The sequence below is a fragment of the Ipomoea triloba genome, chromosome 1 (assembly GCF_003576645.1).
Source record: "Ipomoea triloba cultivar NCNSP0323 chromosome 1, ASM357664v1".
NCBI lineage: Eukaryota > Viridiplantae > Streptophyta > Magnoliopsida > Solanales > Convolvulaceae > Ipomoea > Ipomoea triloba.
The window spans coordinates 37,315,782-37,335,487 of record NC_044916.1 but is presented as its reverse complement, the minus strand read 5'-3'; the positions used below and the strand labels follow the sequence as shown (position 1 = coordinate 37,335,487).

The following is a 19,706-nucleotide window of genomic DNA, read 5'->3' as shown; positions in this document are numbered from 1 at the left end:
TCTTTTCTGCGCATGCACCATTCTTTATTATGAAGTAGATTTTCAGTTTTGTGTGCTTTGTGTGTTCTCTTTAAGGGTATGCATCAGTTCAGTTTCTGCTTTTTGAAATGGCCTAGTGAGTTGTGACAGAACTTGGTCATTTACCAACTTCAGATGCTGCTGAATGTGAGTATCGTTCCAAGTGTTATAACTTTAAGTAATTGCCTAAAATATGTTGCAATTTCTGTAAATAACATTTTGAGTTAATCTAAATGTGGACCTTGTGATTTATTAAACTTACACTTTAGAGGTGGATGTTAAGTGCTTATCTCCTTTGTGCTTTCCAACAACAGGTTGCAATTCTTGAACTTTGAGATTTATTATGTAATAAGAATTTGTGCTACCTCAGCTCTAGCATTCAATTAGAGGGGCTTATTTAGGAGGGAGCATATATGTCATGTGTTTTTATGCTAGGCAAGCTGCATTAGTGCAAATGTGTTGAAGTAGATTTTTAAAGTTTGCATGGTGTGTGCATTTCTCAGATGTTGGATATAATTTAATTGATAGGCATCTGTTCAATGAACTCACATGAAGCTTGATGTTCTTGAAATTCATTATAATGCAGCAGTGTTTTTCTTGAATAATTCCAATATGCGCATTTCCATGTTAGTGCAGCATTCATGTCAATCAAAGATATTGATTCCGTGGATTGATTTTGTCTTGTTATCATTAATTCTTATTTATACACTTTTGCTGGGATTCTTTGGAAATAATGTCAGAATATTTGTGGATTAGCATGCTGCATTAACTTCTAATCTAAGATGATAAAATTATGAAAGCAAATTGACAACTACAGTTGCGAGGATGTATTCGCCTAATAATTCTTCTATAAATGATTTCAGAATAGAAGAGAAAGGTTGTGTCACATAGGACACAGAAAATACTTTTCTAGAGGCCCAATTGATATTTATTCTTTAATGTAGAAAAGGATATTATATGACTTTTTTTGTGAACTTTTGATACAAATGCTTGGTTGCTTGTTTGCAAAAATTAAAAGATATAGAGAAGATGGTTTCTGTTTGTTTCTTATTTTTGAGATGCCTGGTCCTTGCAGTAACTTGATCCCTATTGCAGATGCACTATATGGTAGTGTTTTCACTTTTAACATTTGTCTATTCTTCTCTAAACATATTCAGATCTTCATCACATGACAAATGACAATATGTTTGTGTGTATATATAATATGGAGTATATATTATATAATATAAATAAGTTGCTCATATACTGCTCTAAAAATTCAAAAAAAAAAAAAAGAAAACCAAAAAATAACAAACTGAAGGAGGGGGGTGGGCATGCACTTATTGATGAAAAATGGAGGTTGAGCACAAAGTATCTGGAATGAGCTCTTATTCAGCGGGGAGGGCCACCAATGTGTCACCCACTGATTCAATTGAATCTTATATTTTGGTAGGGAGATCATTTGTCATGGGGCCCTTCTAATTCATTTGGTGCTCTTTGGAGGGACTGTTAATGGAGACTTTGTCACTCCTGTGAATGTGGATATCAAAAGTAGCTAAAAATAAATACAAGGATAGTTTTTTTATAAAGATTGTCTTCATAAAGATAGAAATGGCCCTACAGATGAATGGAATCTGCGATATTTCTAAGTCATGCTTTTCTCAGATAAGATGATCACTGCATCGGTGTCTATTATTTGGTTCTTTCATGCATCTATTCACAGTTTGCTGAATATGCTATGTACATCTGTATATGCTTAGGGCATATGGTGCAGTATACTTCCTTTTTGCATATCCTCTCTAGTATGATAAAAATGAATATTGCCATAATGCTGTTTGAGGCAAATACTTTGTACTGTGAAAACTGTTCTTATTATTGCCCGAATATAAATCTAGGTTCAATATGAATTATTTTACTGACAGAACATTATACTACCATGAGACTGAGTTTACTTTTTCTGCTGATGGCCAGTATTCATCTTATATCATTTTCCGTGATTGTTATGTAATGTTCAAGTAATCACATCTTTCTATAGCATTTAAATTAAAATTTTGATATCTGATGCATGCCATGTGATCTTAGTGTACTTGCTCTGAGCTGTTGGCAGCATTGTGAAAGTTTTAATAGTGACAATTATTTTGAAAAATTCATCAATTCCATTCAAATTATTCAGGGACAAGGTGAGAGTGGGAGAATGTGATGTATATAGTGACCTGGTCAATTTTGTCGTGCAGTGATTATGAAGTAAGGTTTATCCTCTGAAATGGACATTCTGATTGCTCATTTTCACTAGCCAATGTAATTATGTCTTAGAGAGTTCACAAAGAATGCACGATGCTGGACTGCATGAGCATTGTTATCACTTGTTGATATATGCATATGCTTGCTTACTTTAGTCACTGTTTTGTGAAATATCTGCAGCTGAGCTCTCAATTCTGCAGGGAAGTGGGTTGGTGGGATTAAAAGAAAGCAGTAAAGCAAGGTGGGTCTTAAGTGCATTTTGTCCACTAGCCATGGAAGGTAAGCTGCATAAAGTTAGGGAAAAGCTTTTTATATTTAGAGAAATCTTTAAATAATAAACATGACAGATAAAATAAACGAGTGCATTTTGTCCACGAGCTATGGAAGGTGTGCTGCATAAAGTTAGGGAATAGTAAACATGACAGATAAAATAGGAGAATGTGAGTAATAATTAGAAATAGGGGAACCTTGTTGTGTGCTTAGATGAGTGCTGATGGGTCTGGTGAAGGGAACACATACAGAACCCATTCATAATAAGGTTAGCCACCTTGTTTGGCGTGACGATGGCTAGCATTCATTGCATTTAATTGAAAGACATGTATTTTGGTGTACAATCCATGGCCTATTGGCCTACCGGTCTACTCAGGAGTCAGGAAGCATCTATGGTGAGAGTCAAAGCTGATATGATGATAGCCCTGTGAGAGATTCCGAACACGAATCTCTCACCTTTCAACAAAGTTATCTCTTGTTGTCTGTGGTGGTGGGTAACCTTCAGTCGTCGAACTCACCTGGGTCGAATATTATTGTGTTCCAAACAGCGTTTGTCTGCGAAATCTGCAGAACTGCACAACGTTAGTCTTCATCTTGTCTTTATTTTTACCTACATTGCGTCAATTTCGGTTATTTTTTCTCTGTTCATGCACTATATACAAGGTTGAAGGAGTTTTTTTTTTTTTCTTTTTTTCTGAGCAGTACTACAAAGTAGTATCTGTTCGTAATTATTTTCTCAATCTACTACAAAGAGTCAATACCATCCTAACTGGAACTCGAACCTATAATCTTCCAACCACTTCATGCCACTAGACCACAAGGTTATTGGCAGGTTGACGGAGTATAATTTAGTGAGTTATTTTTATTTCATATTTTGCGAAAATCAATATTCATTTGTCATGTGTTTTCACCTCGGGCCAACTATGTATATAATTGAATGGCGTTTGTCATGTGTCTGCACATGTAGACCTTTGTAGGCTGTTCTTTTTTATGTTGGTTAGTTTTAAGCTTTTTTTCCACTTTATTTCCTTTTGTATTCGTAACCAAGGGAAAAGGCAGTGGAAAATAAGAAAAGGACCACAACAAAAAGAAATGAAAAGGAAAAAGGTTTCTTCCCATGTTCCTCCAAGGGATAAGTTTCACCCATTTCTTTGCCTAGGGATCGGATATTCCTTGTCGCATTTCCTTTTTTTTTTTTTTTTTAAATAATAATAAAATTGTAAATGAACAAAAATATTGTTCGTACAAACATGTAATATTATTCACGAAAACATAACAAAATCACTTCATACGTTTTTTTGAGAATAAATCACTTCATACGTTTAAGCATCCTCATCAAGTGTGCTTAATTTTTTTGAAGAATTTTGTCAGGCCACCTCGAAGGGGGAAGAAAAAAAATGAAAGTTGAAAGTTGAAAAGTTATTAGCTGATAAGTGTAAAAATATATAAAATAATAAACTAAGATATTATGATTTTGATTAATGAAGGGTAGATTTGTCATTTTGTAAATTAATAAAGATAAAAAAAAGTTTAAAAAAAAACATGAGCTTATTTTGAAACGGTACTTGGGATAACATTTCAAAATAAATTATTTTAAAATTCTCATGTTTTACCAAACAGAGTTTATAGTTTATTTGTAACTTAAAATAAGTTATAAGTTCTACCAAACAGAAAATTAGTTTGAACGGTGGTAAATATAATTTTGAAATAAAATAAACTTTATTTAGAATTATAGTTGATTGAAATTCATTCTTTTGTAATCATTCGGAATCTATATAATATCTATCCTTTGACCTGAGCTTAATGAGTCCAAATATATAGTTGTTTGAATAGGGATTGTAATTAGTGTAATAATGTGTGAATAGGCAAATCAACAGAACATTATTGATTGCAATCCATAATTGTTAATGTTAGTAATGGCCTTTTGGGTCCAAAGTCAAAGCTGATGGAGTCAGTGGAGAAGGGTGAAGAGGCACAAATGGCATGCCAAGAAGATTGTGTCGTGCAACACCGAATCCAAAATTGGTAAAGCTGTCACCCATACTTTGAGATGGAATATCTATTGTGACCCCAATTCAAAGAGAATGAAAGGTTCGGAGCAGAGAGAGTAATGACTGCATTTTTCTCACTTCCAACTTGCATTGGTCTGTTGGTTCTTAGTCAGGTGGTCTCCGACCGGTCTGATCATACTGCCCGCCTCTTCCACTCATCTCCCACTTAGCCCTACCTTCAATTCTACCTTTAGTCTAGATTTAGGTTTATTTTCATCACTCTTTTACGGTTTATTATATTGAGTGAAACCAGAATTCAAATTTTACAAACGTTCTCTAACTTAATGGTATCATTGTCAGCTCCTCGTTAGCAGTTAAAACTATAGCCGTCAAAACGAACTTTGCCCGCAAGAACGACCCGTCCTGCCCCTACTTAGGTAGGGTGAGTTTTGAAAAATAGCAGCCCATAAAGGAGCAGACTTTTTTGACCTGCTTCGCCTAAGCCCGCAGGCAATAAACAAGGTCACGAGTAAAATCTGAAAGGGTAAAACAGTACATCTAATATGTCTATGTCAGGCTCTCTAATATTCCATTGCTGAGATTCCTACTATGTCCACACATGTTTGGTTCAAGCTTATTTTGTTCCAAATGTTATTGAATTTGAGCTATTTGTCGAGTCAATAGAAATAAACACCAATATATATTTTAGGGAAAAGTGTCAAATTGGCCCCCTAAGTCGATCGAATAGTGCAATTGGGCCCCATAACTGAAAAAAGCTCCATTCAGATCCCTTAAACCTGTAAAATTGTTCAATTAAGTCCAAAGTGACTTGTTTAACAGGTTAAGTCTTCAAATGGTTGACACGTGTCTTTTTAAAATATTTTTAATTTTTGTTTTTTTATTTATAAATTTTATTTATTTATTTATTAAAAATATATTATATAAAAAATAAATAAAATAAAAAATAAATAAATAAACAAAAAAAAAAAGAAAAAAAACATAGCCACCGTCGAGACCTCCTCTGCCGACGTTCTTCTCCCGCAGTCCCGCGTACAGTGAGCAGCGAAACATCGATCTATGGTGGACGGGGTGGCTAGGACGAACTTGAACAACAGATCTGGTGACCTCTTCTCTCGCCGGCGTTAATGGCCAGAGAGATCAAATACATACCACGAGAAGCAAGGACATGGAGTTGCAGAGAAACGAATAAAAGACGCCACCTTTTTTACAGCAGCATCAATGTTGTCTTTCTGGTTATAACCAACTGTGAATGTTACCAAATACTTAGGTCCACTAAAGCAGAACAAATAACCTGTTGATGATAATTCAAGAATCCACTAAACCAGAACTGAGAAATCGATATTATGAAGCCAAGAAGCACTGCAATGCAGATAGTTAATAAAAGATCCTCTACGCCGGTAGGAGCTGCTGTTGGTCGGAGAACCAGTCGCCATCTACGCTGGAGAAAGCTCGCCGGGGATTCGATCCATCCATCGTTGCTGTCCGCCAGAACTGGCCATTAATGTCGGTGAGAGAAGAGGTCACCGGTTCTGTTGTTCAAGTTCGTCCTAGCCACCCCGTCCACCATAGATCGATGTTTCGCTGCTCACTGTAGGCTGGAGAAGAACGTCGGCAGATGAGGTCTCGCCAGTGGCTATGTTTTTTATTTTTTTATTTTTTTTATTTTATTTTTGTTTTTGTTTTTTTTTATATAAAATATATTTTAATAAATAAATAAATAACATTTATAAAAAAAAAAAACAAAAATTAAAAATATTTTAAAAAGACACGTGTCAACTATGCGAAGACTTAACCTGTTAAGCAAGTCATTTTGGACTTAATTGAACAATTTTACAGGTTTAAGGGATCTGAATTGAGCTTTTTTTAGTTAGGGGGCCCAATTGCACTATCCGATCAACTTAGGGGACCAATTTAACACTTTTCCCTATATTTTATAATTGATTTAAAGCCATTTCATGTAATATTAACACGTATAAAATTATATTTTAGAATAAGGTTCAAATAGGTCATCCAAGTACATAACATTATTATTGTACATTATTTTGGCAGTCAACAACTCACTGGCACCAAAAAAAAAAAGAAGGATAAAATTCAATGAAAACCAAGTTAATTATTGGAGTATTGGCTATTGGGAAGCAAGTATAATAGGTTAAAAGAAATAATTGCAGCATTAATTGATGTGGGACAAAAAAAGAGAATTAATTAATACTAGGACCTCTCGCTGTTCTTATGGTGGGTTTTTATTTCATTTTATGTATTTATTTAGTAGGAAAAACACATGGACCTTTCATGTAACTTACTCAACAAAACGTAAAATGCTTTTTCTTTTGTTTCTTTAATGCCAATAATTTATATTTCAACTTGAAAAATAAAGTTTTAAAATAATAAATAGTTAACGCTATATCTAGTCCTTCAAGATAATAATTTTGCCATGTTTAGTTCTAAACATTGAAATTGATCACCCTGTGATCTTTTGACGTTCAAAGTATTACCATTTATAATCTAAGTTAATTATTCATGGTCCTTCAACTTTAAAATTTTAACTAGTTGTAGTCTTCCTGTAAGGATCATGGTTAAAATTTGACCACGAATAATAATAATTTAAAAGTTTAAGATTAAATACACTAAACCATTATATTCGAAAAAGCTCAAATGATATTAACTCAAATAATAAATGTCTTACCTAGTATGGATGACAGAAACGGCCGAGCCTCCTTTTTAAGGATAAAAAGTGTTTTTAATTATAGCGTCGTGTAATGTAATGAGTGCTATATTCTTTTCTCCCATATGAGTACTATATTCTCTCCTAATGGCAAGCATTACTCTATTTTCTTTTCTTCTTCTTTTTTTTCTTTTTGTTTTTTTTGTTTTTGTTAAAAAGAGAAATATTTCAATTGCATGATATAAACTATATTATATATTCTATGCGGCTATCCAAATGTATGTATTAAGTAAATATTACTTTTATGTAATAACTTACAATGTAAATTAAAATATGTGCAGATTAACTGATTGAGAATGTTGTAAAACATTAAACTTATGGCATTTGATTACGAGAGTCATGTTTCAGCCACTTTACCATTCTTTTTTTAAGGTGAAATTTTGAGAATGATGATGATGGAGGTTGAATTGAGAGGAGGGTGGGGAATGTCTGATAAAGCAAAAGATATGAAATCGCACAGAAACGGGAGTGGGAAGTTTTAGTGGAAACACTTGATTACATCCCTTAATCATAAAACACATCTAATTAATATGTCTTATGACATAGTATATGTTATGTCATATCATACTATACTTTTAAATACAAAGTGAGGGAACGCATTTATGTGTTTTTTTTTTATAATTTGTTTAATGGTTGGGCGTCTACCATTTTAATTTTTAAAATACAATATTTTTACGTACAAAATTATAATATTTTTAAAGAAATAATAGAATATCAAAAAGAATATGCAGAACATTACTAAAAAAAAATTTAAAATGGTGGTAGAGTGGGAATAACATAATTTTTGTACTTCTCATATATAATTTGCGAACTATTACATAAATGAAATTTTACTAATGTACATTTACATGTAATGGCTATAGTTTCATCGTCACGGGAAAATAATAATTAAGCAAATAAATATTAATTAACACGAGTAAGGCTGGTGGTGGAGTGATGGGGTAGTGAGGCCGGACGGCGTGCACGGTGTACCCACTGCACCACCGGCATTCCCCGTGCGTGGTATGATCTAGTGATGGCGGCTTGCCACCTTCCCCTTCTCGTATCCCCACTCTCTCAAAATATCATCATTAGTGCCATACTTTCCAAAGAGCACCTCACATCATAGGGCAAATTAAATATATTCATCATTTGTCAAGTACCTTGTGCTCAGATGGTATGTAGTGACCCTCCTATATAGGAGGTCATGAGATTGAATTAATAGCGGGATGGTATGTACCTTGAGCGTTAGTGGATGCGGTACTGACTCTTTATGCTTCAACAGGTTGAGTGAATATAGTGCAAAAAATGGTATTTTCGTATTTGTAATAGCGGGATCAAACTAATTCAATTGAGAACACGTTGAGTCACATTCGAGACAATTTTTTCAAAGAAGCATTACGTTGTTGCATATATATGGGTTCGACACTCCCGACTTTATTTATCAATTTTTGTTACATACGACATCCTTTGACTCAATACCAATTGCACTATGTCATCTACTCCAAAGAGTAATATCGACTATGATCACATGCATTTTAATTAATTCCCTAACTAATTAGGTTCTGTATGAACAAACCCAACATTTATTCTTGGTCCCCTAGTGGATGCTTTTCCAAATAAAATATATGTCCACAACTAAAAAAATCATCCAAAATTGCAATAAAAAGCAAAATGTATATATGGTTCCTAAAATCTTTATTAAAAACATGCCTTAAGTAAGGATCTCTTACCTATATTCTATAATTTGTTACTTAGCTTCAACACTATCTCTAATGGCTAAAGAGGTCAGAGTTGACACGTCTGTCACTCCCACTTATTGATCACTCTTGCTATTAAATTAATCTTGAGCAGAATTAATGATATACACATTTATAATCAATTTGACCAACTATAATAATGAGGATACAATTCCCATAGTTAGACATACTAAATAATTTATTTTTTGTTCCAACTATAATCCAACTAAAAATGTGGACACACTTCTCCATCATAGGTCAACATACTAAAAGAAAATGTATAAGTTCAAAATTAATTTATAACATAAAGTTAGAATTTAGCTCAAGTACATTCTTGTTTTTGGAAACCTAAAAGGGTATATATATTTAAAAAAAAAAAAAAGACTACAAAAATACACGAAGAAAAATTATTATCAAAATTTTGTTTATTATGCTGCGCATACTTCTCTTTTGTAAGAAGTCGAGCCTCATTATTTTTTTTTTTTTTTTTTTTTTTTTTTTTTTTTTTTTTTTTTTGCATACTTGCTATAGCTCCTCTCCTCTACCTTCTTCCACCTTTATATATATCCCCCAAATCTCCTCTTTCCAGGCATCAGCACATCCCCATTCCCCCTCTCATCTTTCTCTGATCTTCTTCTTCTTCTTCCTTGGGTATAAATTAAATATATCACAGTTGTTGAAAGCATAAACGGCCGCAGTTAGTTCTTAGCTTAGCTTGGTGGTTGTGAAATGGCTGACGCAGCCGGTTCAGGCACGGCGAGGAGAATGGGGTTCGCCATACCGGAAAAGGTTCAGCTCCACGTGGCCATGTTGGCCTTGCAGTTCGGATACGCCGGCTTCCATGTCGTCTCCAGAGCCGCCCTTAACATGGGCATGAGCAAGATTGTCTTTGCCATCTATCGCAACATCCTCGCCTTCCTCCTCCTCCTCCCCTTCGCCTATTTTCTCGAAAAGTACAACCTAGCTCGTTGCTACCTTAACATTATTCTTAATTAGGCACTACATTCTTGCATTATATTGCATGGTTTTCTTATGTTTTGTTGGCTTTTGTGATCAGGAAAAACCGACCTCGCCTTACCTGGAACTTTGCCGTTCAGTTCTTCCTCTTGGCAATTGTTGGGTATGTATAGTATGTGTGAATGCATATATATATATATATATATATATATATATATATATATATATATATATATATATAATCCTTGGACAAAACCAATCAAGTTAGTCTTGGACTTCTTGGTTATGCTGGTCAGCTATGGTCTATATAAACTGGTTTAACTTCTTGTTGTTTTTCTTGGTTGAAATAGGCTATAAACAATTTAAGTTGGTTAGTTAGTACCAAAAGATGAGTTTACCCGACTCCCGAGTAGTGATTACTGGTTTTAATTTTATGGTCACACAAAAAAAATTGAATCTTGAAATGTTTTGCCATGATCTTTGCCACAGAATTACTGCAAATCAAGGGTTTTACTTGTTGGGTTTGGACAACACTTCCCCTACATTTGCTTCTGCAATACAGAACTCTGTTCCCGCCATTACTTTCCTCTTGGCCGCCATTCTCAGGCAAGTGATCACCCAACTCGTTCTGCAAATTAAAGCTGTTCATATTTACTTTACACCAGATTTAAAAAATCATGCATATAATATTGCAGGATAGAAACTGTGAGGCTGGACAGAAAAGATGGAATATCCAAGGTGGCGGGAACTCTGCTGTGCGTGTGTGGGGCCACGGTGATCACGCTGTACAAGGGCCCCACCATCTACAGCCCGACAGGTCACCCGTCGCTGCAAAAGATTCCGGCGAGGCTTTCCCTCGGGGACGCCAGCGGCAAGAACTGGACTCTGGGCTGCGTTTTCTTGATCGGCCATTGCCTGTCGTGGGCCAGCTGGCTGGTGCTACAAGCCCCGGTTCTGAAGAAATACCCGGCCCGCCTCTCCGTCACCTCTTACCAGTGCTTTTTTGGGGTTCTTCAGTTCCTCGCCATTGCCGCCGTCTTTGAAAGGGAGCCGGAAAAATGGCATATCAATACCGGCGCCGAACTCTTCAGCGTCTTCTATGCTGTAAGTCCAATAATATACTCACTCTCTCCTATTTTATCTGTCTTATTCTATCAACTATTTTTTCATTGCTTATTTCAATTACCATTTTTATAATTAATGATATATCCATTTAAAATAATACAGCTTGTTTGCATTAATTAAACTAACACGTAGGGATGTTATAATTAATTAATATAATGCCCGCAGGGAGTGGTGGCATCTGGGATTGCATTCGCTGTACAGATATGGTGCATTGATAGGGGTGGCCCGGTGTTCGTGGCGGTGTATCAGCCAGTTCAGACCCTCGTTGTCGCCATTGTCGCCTCCGTCGCACTCGGAGAAGAGTTCTACTTGGGAGGGTACGTAGTCCTATCCTAATATAAATTGTCAATACTCAATAATTGATCAGTTTAAATCAGTCAATGTCACTTAACTTGACAGAAAGTGTACCTTGTAATCTTGTGATTACCTATTGAACAGTCTGACAATTTTGATAGTTCTTAATTATATATATATGTCAAAAACTTGTGTGAGACTGTCTGGGTCTCAATCCAGGCAGACCGATCTTTGATGAATTAGGTAAAAAGTTTAACATATTAATCAAATATTCAACCTGTCTTACACAAATGTTATGCTATATATATATATAATTCCATAGGACCGAAAAGCAACAATGAATCAGCATTCCCCACACGGGCGCACGTACAGACATGATATATTAGTTGTCGTCTAGGTTGTCCGATACTCTGATTATACTTCTAATTAATTAACATGGATATAATGTTATTGAATTTTGCAGAATCATAGGAGCAGTGTTGATCATAATCGGCTTATACTTTGTCCTGTGGGGCAAAAACGAAGAAGCAAAGTTCGCCAAGGCGGCAGTCACCGGAGCTCAGTCGCCGGCGGCGGACCACGGACCCAGCAGCCACGTCATCAAGTCATCTCTGGGTCAGCCACTGCTGCAGCCGACGGACAACGTTTGACCGCCAAAAACCGGCGACACTTTTATCATTTACTTTCCCGTCTTACTTTACTTGAAGAAAAAGAAAGGAAGAAAGAAAGATATAGCATGCAGCAGCATATGAAGAAGGCTTGATGTTTTGAGTGTGTACCAAACTCCTTTAATTTCAGTCTATTTTATGTTATTTTAAATTATTATTCAGTAGCTTTTACTTAAGTTTCAATCTCTCACTAGGGGAGAGTGATGACTAGCTTGAAAAATGAAAAAAGAAATTTGTGGGGTATTTTATGTATGTCAAATTTTATGCCTTTAAATTATGAAAAAAGATGTGCACAATTATATATGCAGTGAGACTTCTCCTTCATTTACATGCTTTTATGTTATTATACCATACATCGCACCTAAAAATTACATTTATATTCGTTTTAGACATGACAACACCGAAATATATACATCACCAAGAATTTTTTGTCTGTATATATATTGCACGCTAACAATTAAATTAAAAGAGCCAAGACCATATATGGGTAGTGGCTTTGAATGATGGATGGGAGTGGGGTAGAATCATATAAAATTTTCACTCTTCCATCTTCTGATTTTTGTTAATCATGATGTCAAACTATAGTATATATTCAAGCATGCATGTAAGCATCATGGAGAATTACTTATAGTTCAAGGAATTGAATCGGTCTAATTATTAGTTTAAGAAGAAATTAAGGAAATCACAGACAATTAATCACACATATCATCCTACTTTTTGTGGGTGGGTTTAATTTGATGGACTTTTTCACTTTTGGACTTTAATGCATGCGTGAAGAGTAGACTTTGATAGGATGTAACATTACAGATCCTGCTGTCCATGTGTGAATGCGTCTTTTTCTCCTTTTTTTTTTTTTTTTTTTNTTTTTTTTGAATTCTACTGACTCTGTTACAATATAGTATCTGTTCATAGTTACTTTCTCAACCTACTGAAGCACAAAGAGTCAACAGATGCCTCTACTGAGGCTCGAACCCACTATTTTGCCTGATAATTATAGCTGTCAAAACGGGTCGGTGGGATGGATCCGCCAAAGCCAGTCATATGATAGGATCATGCTAAATTGCCCGACAAAATACGAGTGTGTGGGAGGTCGACCCGTCCCGTTACTCCCGTCCCATTTTAAGCCCGTGAGTTTTTGCGGGACCCGTCAAATTATAAAAATTTTAAATTTAAATAAAAATTAATATAAGAAAAAGTAATAAGTGTACATTATGTAAATGAAGTGGTAAACAAATTAAAGTATTAAACCATGGACCGCAACATGAAAGCGTAGCAAATAATTAAGAAAGAATTAAGTTGTTAATTACTTGCAATTAATATAATCCCCAACATCGTTCAGCTTCATAGTTAGACCCGCCGGCCGGAAACTCGATCATCAACAACAATGGATTCATCGGCGACGATAGCACTCCCTCTACTGCCATCTCGCGCCTTATATTTCCACGCAACAATTGAATACACGACATAGTTCACGGCGTTAATCCCGGCCAAAATCCAGTAAAAGTAATCAAGTTTGCTGTCGTTAAGGTTATCTCTAAGCCACCCCCCTTCACCGTCGCCGGTAGCTCTCTGCACAATCTTCACCAACGCCGTGCTTAGCCAGCTCCCAATTCCGATCTCGCTCAAGAACAGCGCACTGCTCAGACTCCTCGTCCCGTCCGTCGCCTCGTCGTAGAAGAATTCGAGTTGTCCCACGTAGGTGAAAACCTCGGCGGTGCCGACGAGGAAAAATTGGGGAAATAGCCGGAAAACGCTGAGGCTCGACGGGTTCGGGTGAGTCCGGCGATTTTTTTCCACTAAGGCGGCGGAAGTGAGAGCGAGAATTGAAACGAACAGGCCGACGCCCATGCGCTGCAAGGACGTTAGGCCGCGGCGGTGGCCGGTGATTCGTCGGAGGGAAGGGACGATGAGTTTTTCGTAAATGGGGACGAGGATTAGGGCGTTGAGTGCGGCGAAGACGGCGACGGAGCCCGTCGGGATCGTGAAATGGCGGCCGAGTTTCCGGTCCATGACGGTGGCTTGCGTGAGGAAGAAGGTTGAGAGCTGGGCGAAAGAAATTGAGAGAGCTATGGTTGATGCCCAGATTGGTAACACTCTTATGAAACATTTGAATTCTTCAACTTGTGTCACCGTGCATAGCCTCCACCGGCTCTCCCCGCCGCCGGTGCCCTCTGGGTCTCTTATCACCGCCGCTAAATCCAAAAATCTACACAAAAATTCATATTTCAATCTGGTTCCAGATAAATTCTAACTGACTTAAAATAAGAAGATTAATAAATTAGGGTGCCAGTTAAAAAAATAAATTATGTCTAATCTAATTAAGAATTATAAAAAGATAAACTAGTTTAAGTCAGTCTATAAACTAAATATTTGACCTGTATTGTTTAGTATGAGGAAGCTTTGTGGCACCAAAAATGTCAGATTCTGTAGTGTCAACTTCATAGAGCTGAGTTTCATCACGTCCGGGCGGCACTCCGTGAACGAAATTGCGCAAGGAGGCCACAACAACCTGGAGAAATCTGGTGAAAGCGCTTCCCATCGGTTTCTGGAAACGATACTTGGTGAATCCGGCGGCCAAGATGAGGATAGAGCAAAACGACGCCACCGTCGGAACGGCGAATCCCCAGGACCACCCCTTCTCTTCTTGTATATATACCATGAGAGTGATTCCCAAAATGGCACCCATGTTGATGGCGAAGAAGAACCAGTTGAAGAACGCGTACTTCTTCTGTACTTCCTTCTCGTCGGCCTCATCGAACTGGTCGGCTCCGAATGACGACACGCAGGGCTTGATCCCGCCGGTGCCGAGCGCTACGAGCGCGAGTGCACCGTAGAGAAATGCAGCCTGGCCGTCGCTCGCCGGCGGACATGGCCGCCTTGTGCATATAGGTGGCCTTAGGCTGTCTACCGAGGCTGAAACGGTCAACATCACCATTCCCTAAGACATAATAAGATCTAGTTACTTAAACTTTTAGTTGAAATGGAACACATAATTCAATTTAAACCATATATTGTACATTGAGTTAATATGATTATATGAAACATTCCATTCTAGTAATACAACATACCACAACATAGATGGAAGAGAAGATGATGATGGTGAGAAAACGGCCCAAGTAAGCATCGGCGAGGAAAGCTCCGAGCAAGGTGAGAACATAGGCAGCTCCGATCCAATCAGTGACATGAGTTGCAGCGTCAGGGAGCTTTTGGTGCATCTCCAAAACCAGGTAAGACACCATATTCACAGCAATGGCGAAAAACGCAAGCCTCTCAGCAACCTCATTCACTTCATATATATCAAAACAACATTATATTAAACCTTTCCTGTTAATCAGCTAAAATAAAACCAAATTAAACCACCAAAAAGGTTACCTATGATGAATGGGGAGGCCTTCCATCCACCGGTTGTTAGTTTATCTGCAATTCTCCCTTTATAATCAACACAGCCATTGGTAACCAATGTTGATGATTGGTTTGGTTCGTTCTCATGGGAGTGATCTAATACCTGCTGCGACTTATTAGGTGGTGGAGGGAGCTGATAAGAGCTAAAGCTGCTTTCTTCCATCAAGCGATTCGATCAAGCTAAATAAACCTTAAAAATTCATGCACAAAAGAACTTCAAGCTTGATTCATTAATGCAGGTTTGAGAGTGGAAGATAAGCGGATATTTATTTCCATTACAGGGCCGGGAAGAACATGTCAAGCTTTGACTTGGCAGTATAGCTTCTAGGCATCTAACAGGACGGATAGCGACAATTTTGTGTTGAGACGGCAGGACAATCGGCAGCTTTCTTGTCCTTAGTTCTTGGAAATAATCTGGTATCATATAAAAATACAAGAAAATGCATGATTTGTCAGTTCAGAGTTACAAGTTTGACTTTCTTTGGTGTGAGTGATCTACTGACATTCTTGGTTTGAGCCCGATCAGCTATGAGCAACGTAAGTTAGTTTATCTCCTCTTTGTGGTTCTTTAATGGTTAAGGTCACAAGGCTGAATTTATTCAATGCACAGCTTCGGTAGTGGCTCTGATTCCCTTGTTACTTAAATGCATGATGATTCGATGAAAAGTTGCGTTCTTGTGGACTATATTGAACAGGAAATAACAGCAGCGCAGGTGATAAGATGAGGATTGAGTCTAAGGAAATGAAGCTTCCAAAAACGCCGCGGGCCCGTCAATAGGTTCCCATTTCGTGGGGAACATCCATATGTACCCAGGAGACTAAACAAGCTCTCAAAAGCCCAGCCCAGTTTGGGACAGTTCTTTTAATATGTGAGAAAGATCATAACTTTACTGTGTGCATCAGACTTAGATGATGTTTTCTGGTAGCTCTTGGTTATTGGTCCAACTGTATTTAATGAAAAGGTTTATACATGCAGAACACAAAATTTTAGAGGATGGGAGGCAGCAGAAAATCAAACTTGTTAACAGATTTATTTTGAGTTATCCAGGTGCATGTTGGTCATTCTCAGCTACTGGTGCAATGGAAGGTATTAATCAGATTGTAACTGGAACAAGAATTAATCAATCCTTCCTATAACAATGGATGTTTGGCAGCAACAGAGCATTTCAGTTGTAGTCCAAGGTTTGGTCCAGAAACCAGGTCACTTAAATTAAAGACTGTTACATAAAAGTGCCATGGAAACTTCATCATGTTTCAGGGATGATTCTGCAGATGGATTGTGAAGAATTCTTGGGGAACAAGTTGTGGGATGAATTATGGTGATATATATGTACATGTTAAGAAACAGTGGCATTCCAGAAGGAATTTGCAGAATCAACAACATGCTTCCTGCTTCCACCATATCCTACCCCAAATCCAAGAAACAGCACCAGTTTGTTTTGTGTACAAAATCGACACTACAGCTATACATTCCCATGACAAAACTCTATTTCAGAAAGGATATTAGCTAATTTCAGAAAAAAGTCTCATTTTTATTGATCAAAACCCACTGCTTCATAACCCCATTTGATCTGCAGCATTAGGTTACACACAAAAAGGGTAGGCAGTATTACTGAGTTTACCTTAATGCATCATCTCCATTGCAACCTAAGCTCTATGGCAATGCCATCATGCCTTATAATATGTATGCTTTTTCACTATTTCCCTATATGTATTGAATATTTGAATGACATGCAAGCATCACCACTGTAGTCAATCTCAGTCATCAAGTTTCAGTTTATGCAAAGATTCAGAAAGTAGCAGATGATATGATATGATATGATATTAGATGCTGTTTCTGTCTGCATATCTATACAAATATGATATATTCAGATATAACATATCTCTGTCTGCATACCTGATTCAATCTGCAATAGCATTGTATTTTTTTGATCACTAAGAATGTTGGAAACGTTGTGAACTTTTCTTGTTTTTGATCATTAAAGACTTGGGATGGAATTAAAGCAACCATATCTATTAGCCATCAAAATTTACAAGTTCATAGAATGATTCTGATTCAGTGGTATACATTACAGCAACACTTATAATACCTGTGGCGCCAACCAAAACTCATGAAGATGGGAACACATCTTTGACAGCAGAGGCGGCTGACAAGTAATTCAAAGTGTTCCGCAATGTCTCCTTCTCCCTTTTTAGCCGCATGGCCGTGTCTTCCAGCTCCAGCAGCGCCTGCTGTTCTCTCGGCGCGCCTTCGAACGTGCTTCCCACGAAGAACGAGAACGGCGTGGGGAAAAGGTTCCGCCGCAGATCTTGCGCCTCCTTTTCCGGCTTGCCGTTGAGTCTGTTGGATAATCGAATCACGTCTTTCATATACGTTTCCACTTCGGAGGCCAGCGATTCGAGATCCTCATCTCCTCCGTCACGTGGTCGGTCCTCCAGCCACGTGACCTCCGCTACCAGGTACGGCTTAGTCCGGACCAGCTTCGTGACTCGGAACCGCTCCTGACCTTTGCAGATTAGGAAGAAACGGTCGTCGACGAGGCGCTCGTGCTTCACCACCTCCCCGACGCACCCCACCTCGGCGGCGCCGGTCGTGCTGTCGGAGTAAATGACGCCGAATCGGAGATCAGTCTGGAGCAGAGTGTGCATCATGATTCGGTACCGGAACTCGAAGATCTGAAGCGGGAGGATTGCGCCGGGGAAGAGCACTAACGGCAGCGGGAAAAGCGGGAGCTCAACTACGTCATCCGATTTGGGAGAGCCGGTGTGGTGCTTCTCGGAGAAGGACGACGCCGAGCAGCGGAGAGAACTGAGGCTGCGCCGCCGCTGACGGCGGCAATGGAGGGCGTAGGAAGCGGAGAAAGGCTTGTTAAACTCGAGCGTAGGGGTTGAAGCAGGATTTAAGTAGGGTTTGTGAGAGATTACCGAAGAAGAAGGAGAAGTGGAATGTAATAACTGCGGTAAAGCCATGGGAGAAATGTGAGGGAGGAGAAGTAGGGATTCGAGAATCAGAAACTCGAATCAAAGAAAAAAGAAAGAAATTTGTGATTAGCAGAGGGATTAGAAGCGGCATTTTGGTGGAGTGTGGTGCGGAGGTTTACACGTGGACAGGCGTTTATCTGGAGCTTAGGTGGCACGTGCGATGTCTCTGTGACTGGCGGATAATGTCTTGGGCCCCACATCGCCCTAACACCAAATATCTACTCCTCACTCCTCATATACACCACTATCACTATGCCTATCCTCCTTCCCAATTTTGCTTTTTCTTCTTCCCTGTTATTTATTTGTAATAAAAGTAAATACATACATGGATGACTTTGTGGTCTAGTGGCACTCGGGACGGTTCGAGCCTTAGTGGAGGCAACTGTTGACTCTTTCTGCTTCAGTAGGTTGAGAAAATAGTTATGAGCAGATACTACATTGTAACAGACTCAATAAAATCCCAATGACCCGAATATCACGTCTATTGACCCGAATATCACCTCTACTGAGGCTCAAACACACTCTTCCTATGTGGGGTGCAATCGAGGGTCACTAGACCACAAAGTCTTTAGTATATTCTTTGTTATTTGGTCATTTGCATGTTTGTATGTTTATACATACACGAATAACTACCTCAAATCAACCACTACTCATTCCAAACATTTTTTTTTTTTGAGAAATTTAACAATTGTTAGTGGGCCGAGTTATGATTTCAAGTGAATTCATGATAGGCCCAATAGTACTAACACTTTGAAAGATGATTTTAGTATACATTTTGGGTCACGGCCCAGTTGACTCATTGGGCATATTTTCCGTGAACTATGATCCACATAGTTATGTGAACCAGTAATAAAATATATTTTTTTAATATATTAAATATACAAGTACTTAAATAATGTACTTTCAATTAATGTATATTTAGTACCCAAATAATATACTTTTAATATATCAAACATGTATATTTTATTTATAATTTATACAACTAGACATGACTACGGTTCCATTTGAACCAAATCGTCTACCGTTAGAACCGGAATGCCATTCCAATTCTAAAGTGGAAAAAAAAATTATTCAATTAATGTTTAAACAAAAATTATTTAATTAAAATTTAACTATTATTTTATTAAAGTTTAAACTTTAAATAACAATTTAAATTTGACTATAACAATTTTTTTTTTTAGTTAACTTTGAAGTGTAAATATTTCATATAGTCATTTTAGAATTTAAAAAAAAAATTGTTGAATTTGGACTATCTTAAAAATAGTAAACAACATTTACCCCCCCCCCCCCCCCCCCCAAAAAAAAAAAAAAAAAAAAA

General features: G+C 37.6%; 3 protein-coding genes across 4 annotated transcripts; 1 reads left to right on the top strand and 2 right to left on the bottom strand.

Annotated features, from left to right (window-relative positions):
- The first annotated feature begins 9,545 nt into the window (after nt 1–9,545).
- LOC116014059 (protein WALLS ARE THIN 1-like) lies at nt 9,546–12,328 on the top strand. Its single transcript, XM_031254049.1, has 6 exons — nt 9,546–9,913; nt 10,018–10,080; nt 10,407–10,523; nt 10,613–11,021; nt 11,208–11,359; nt 11,800–12,328. The coding sequence occupies exons 1-6, from the start codon at nt 9,690–9,692 to the stop codon at nt 11,984–11,986; spliced, it is 1,152 nt and encodes a 383-aa protein (XP_031109909.1). The 5' UTR covers nt 9,546–9,689; the 3' UTR covers nt 11,987–12,328.
- An 871-nt stretch (nt 12,329–13,199) lies between these two features.
- LOC115998671 (protein NRT1/ PTR FAMILY 8.2-like) lies at nt 13,200–15,978 on the bottom strand. 2 transcript variants are annotated; one of them, XM_031238305.1, is made up of 6 exons: nt 15,910–15,978; nt 15,686–15,820; nt 15,377–15,596; nt 15,073–15,290; nt 14,380–14,942; nt 13,200–14,210 (listed from the first exon to the last, which is right to left on the bottom strand). In XM_031238305.1, exons 3-6 carry the CDS (start codon nt 15,567–15,569, stop codon nt 13,352–13,354), a joined length of 1,833 nt encoding a protein of 610 aa, XP_031094165.1. In that variant the 5' UTR covers nt 15,570–15,596; nt 15,686–15,820; nt 15,910–15,978; the 3' UTR covers nt 13,200–13,351. The 2 variants fall into 2 exon arrangements, with proteins under 2 accessions (XP_031094165.1, XP_031094157.1); XM_031238297.1 differs by having other exon boundaries at nt 15,377–15,820.
- Nucleotides 15,979–17,307: 1,329 nt separating this feature from the next.
- Nucleotides 17,308–18,444, bottom strand: LOC116010335 (lon protease 2-like). The gene has a single exon (XM_031249734.1). It carries the CDS (start codon nt 18,374–18,376, stop codon nt 17,516–17,518), a length of 861 nt encoding a protein of 286 aa, XP_031105594.1. The 5' UTR covers nt 18,377–18,444; the 3' UTR covers nt 17,308–17,515.
- Nucleotides 18,445–19,706: the final 1,262 nt, after the last annotated feature.

What these genes read in the sequence shown, in the direction of transcription:
- LOC115998671 (XM_031238297.1), bottom strand. Translation starts at nt 15,569, where the DNA reads ATGGAAGAAAGCAGCTTTAGCTCTTATCAGCTCCCTCCACCACCTAAT. An exon ending in GGCCTCCCCATTCATCATAG is followed by an intron (nt 15,291 to 15,376) that starts GTAACCTTTTTG and finishes ATATATATGAAG; the next exon opens with TGAATGAGGTTGCTGAGAGG. An exon ending in TCTCTTCCATCTATGTTGTG is followed by an intron (nt 14,943 to 15,072) that starts GTATGTTGTATT and finishes ATTATGTCTTAG; the next exon opens with GGAATGGTGATGTTGACCGT.
- LOC116010335 (XM_031249734.1), bottom strand. Translation starts at nt 18,376, where the DNA reads ATGGCTTTACCGCAGTTATTACATTCCACTTCTCCTTCTTCTTCGGTA.
- LOC116014059 (XM_031254049.1), top strand. Translation starts at nt 9,690, where the DNA reads ATGGCTGACGCAGCCGGTTCAGGCACGGCGAGGAGAATGGGGTTCGCC. An exon ending in CTCTTGGCCGCCATTCTCAG is followed by an intron (nt 10,524 to 10,612) that starts GCAAGTGATCAC and finishes ATAATATTGCAG; the next exon opens with GATAGAAACTGTGAGGCTGG. An exon ending in GAAGAGTTCTACTTGGGAGG is followed by an intron (nt 11,360 to 11,799) that starts GTACGTAGTCCT and finishes TGAATTTTGCAG; the next exon opens with AATCATAGGAGCAGTGTTGA.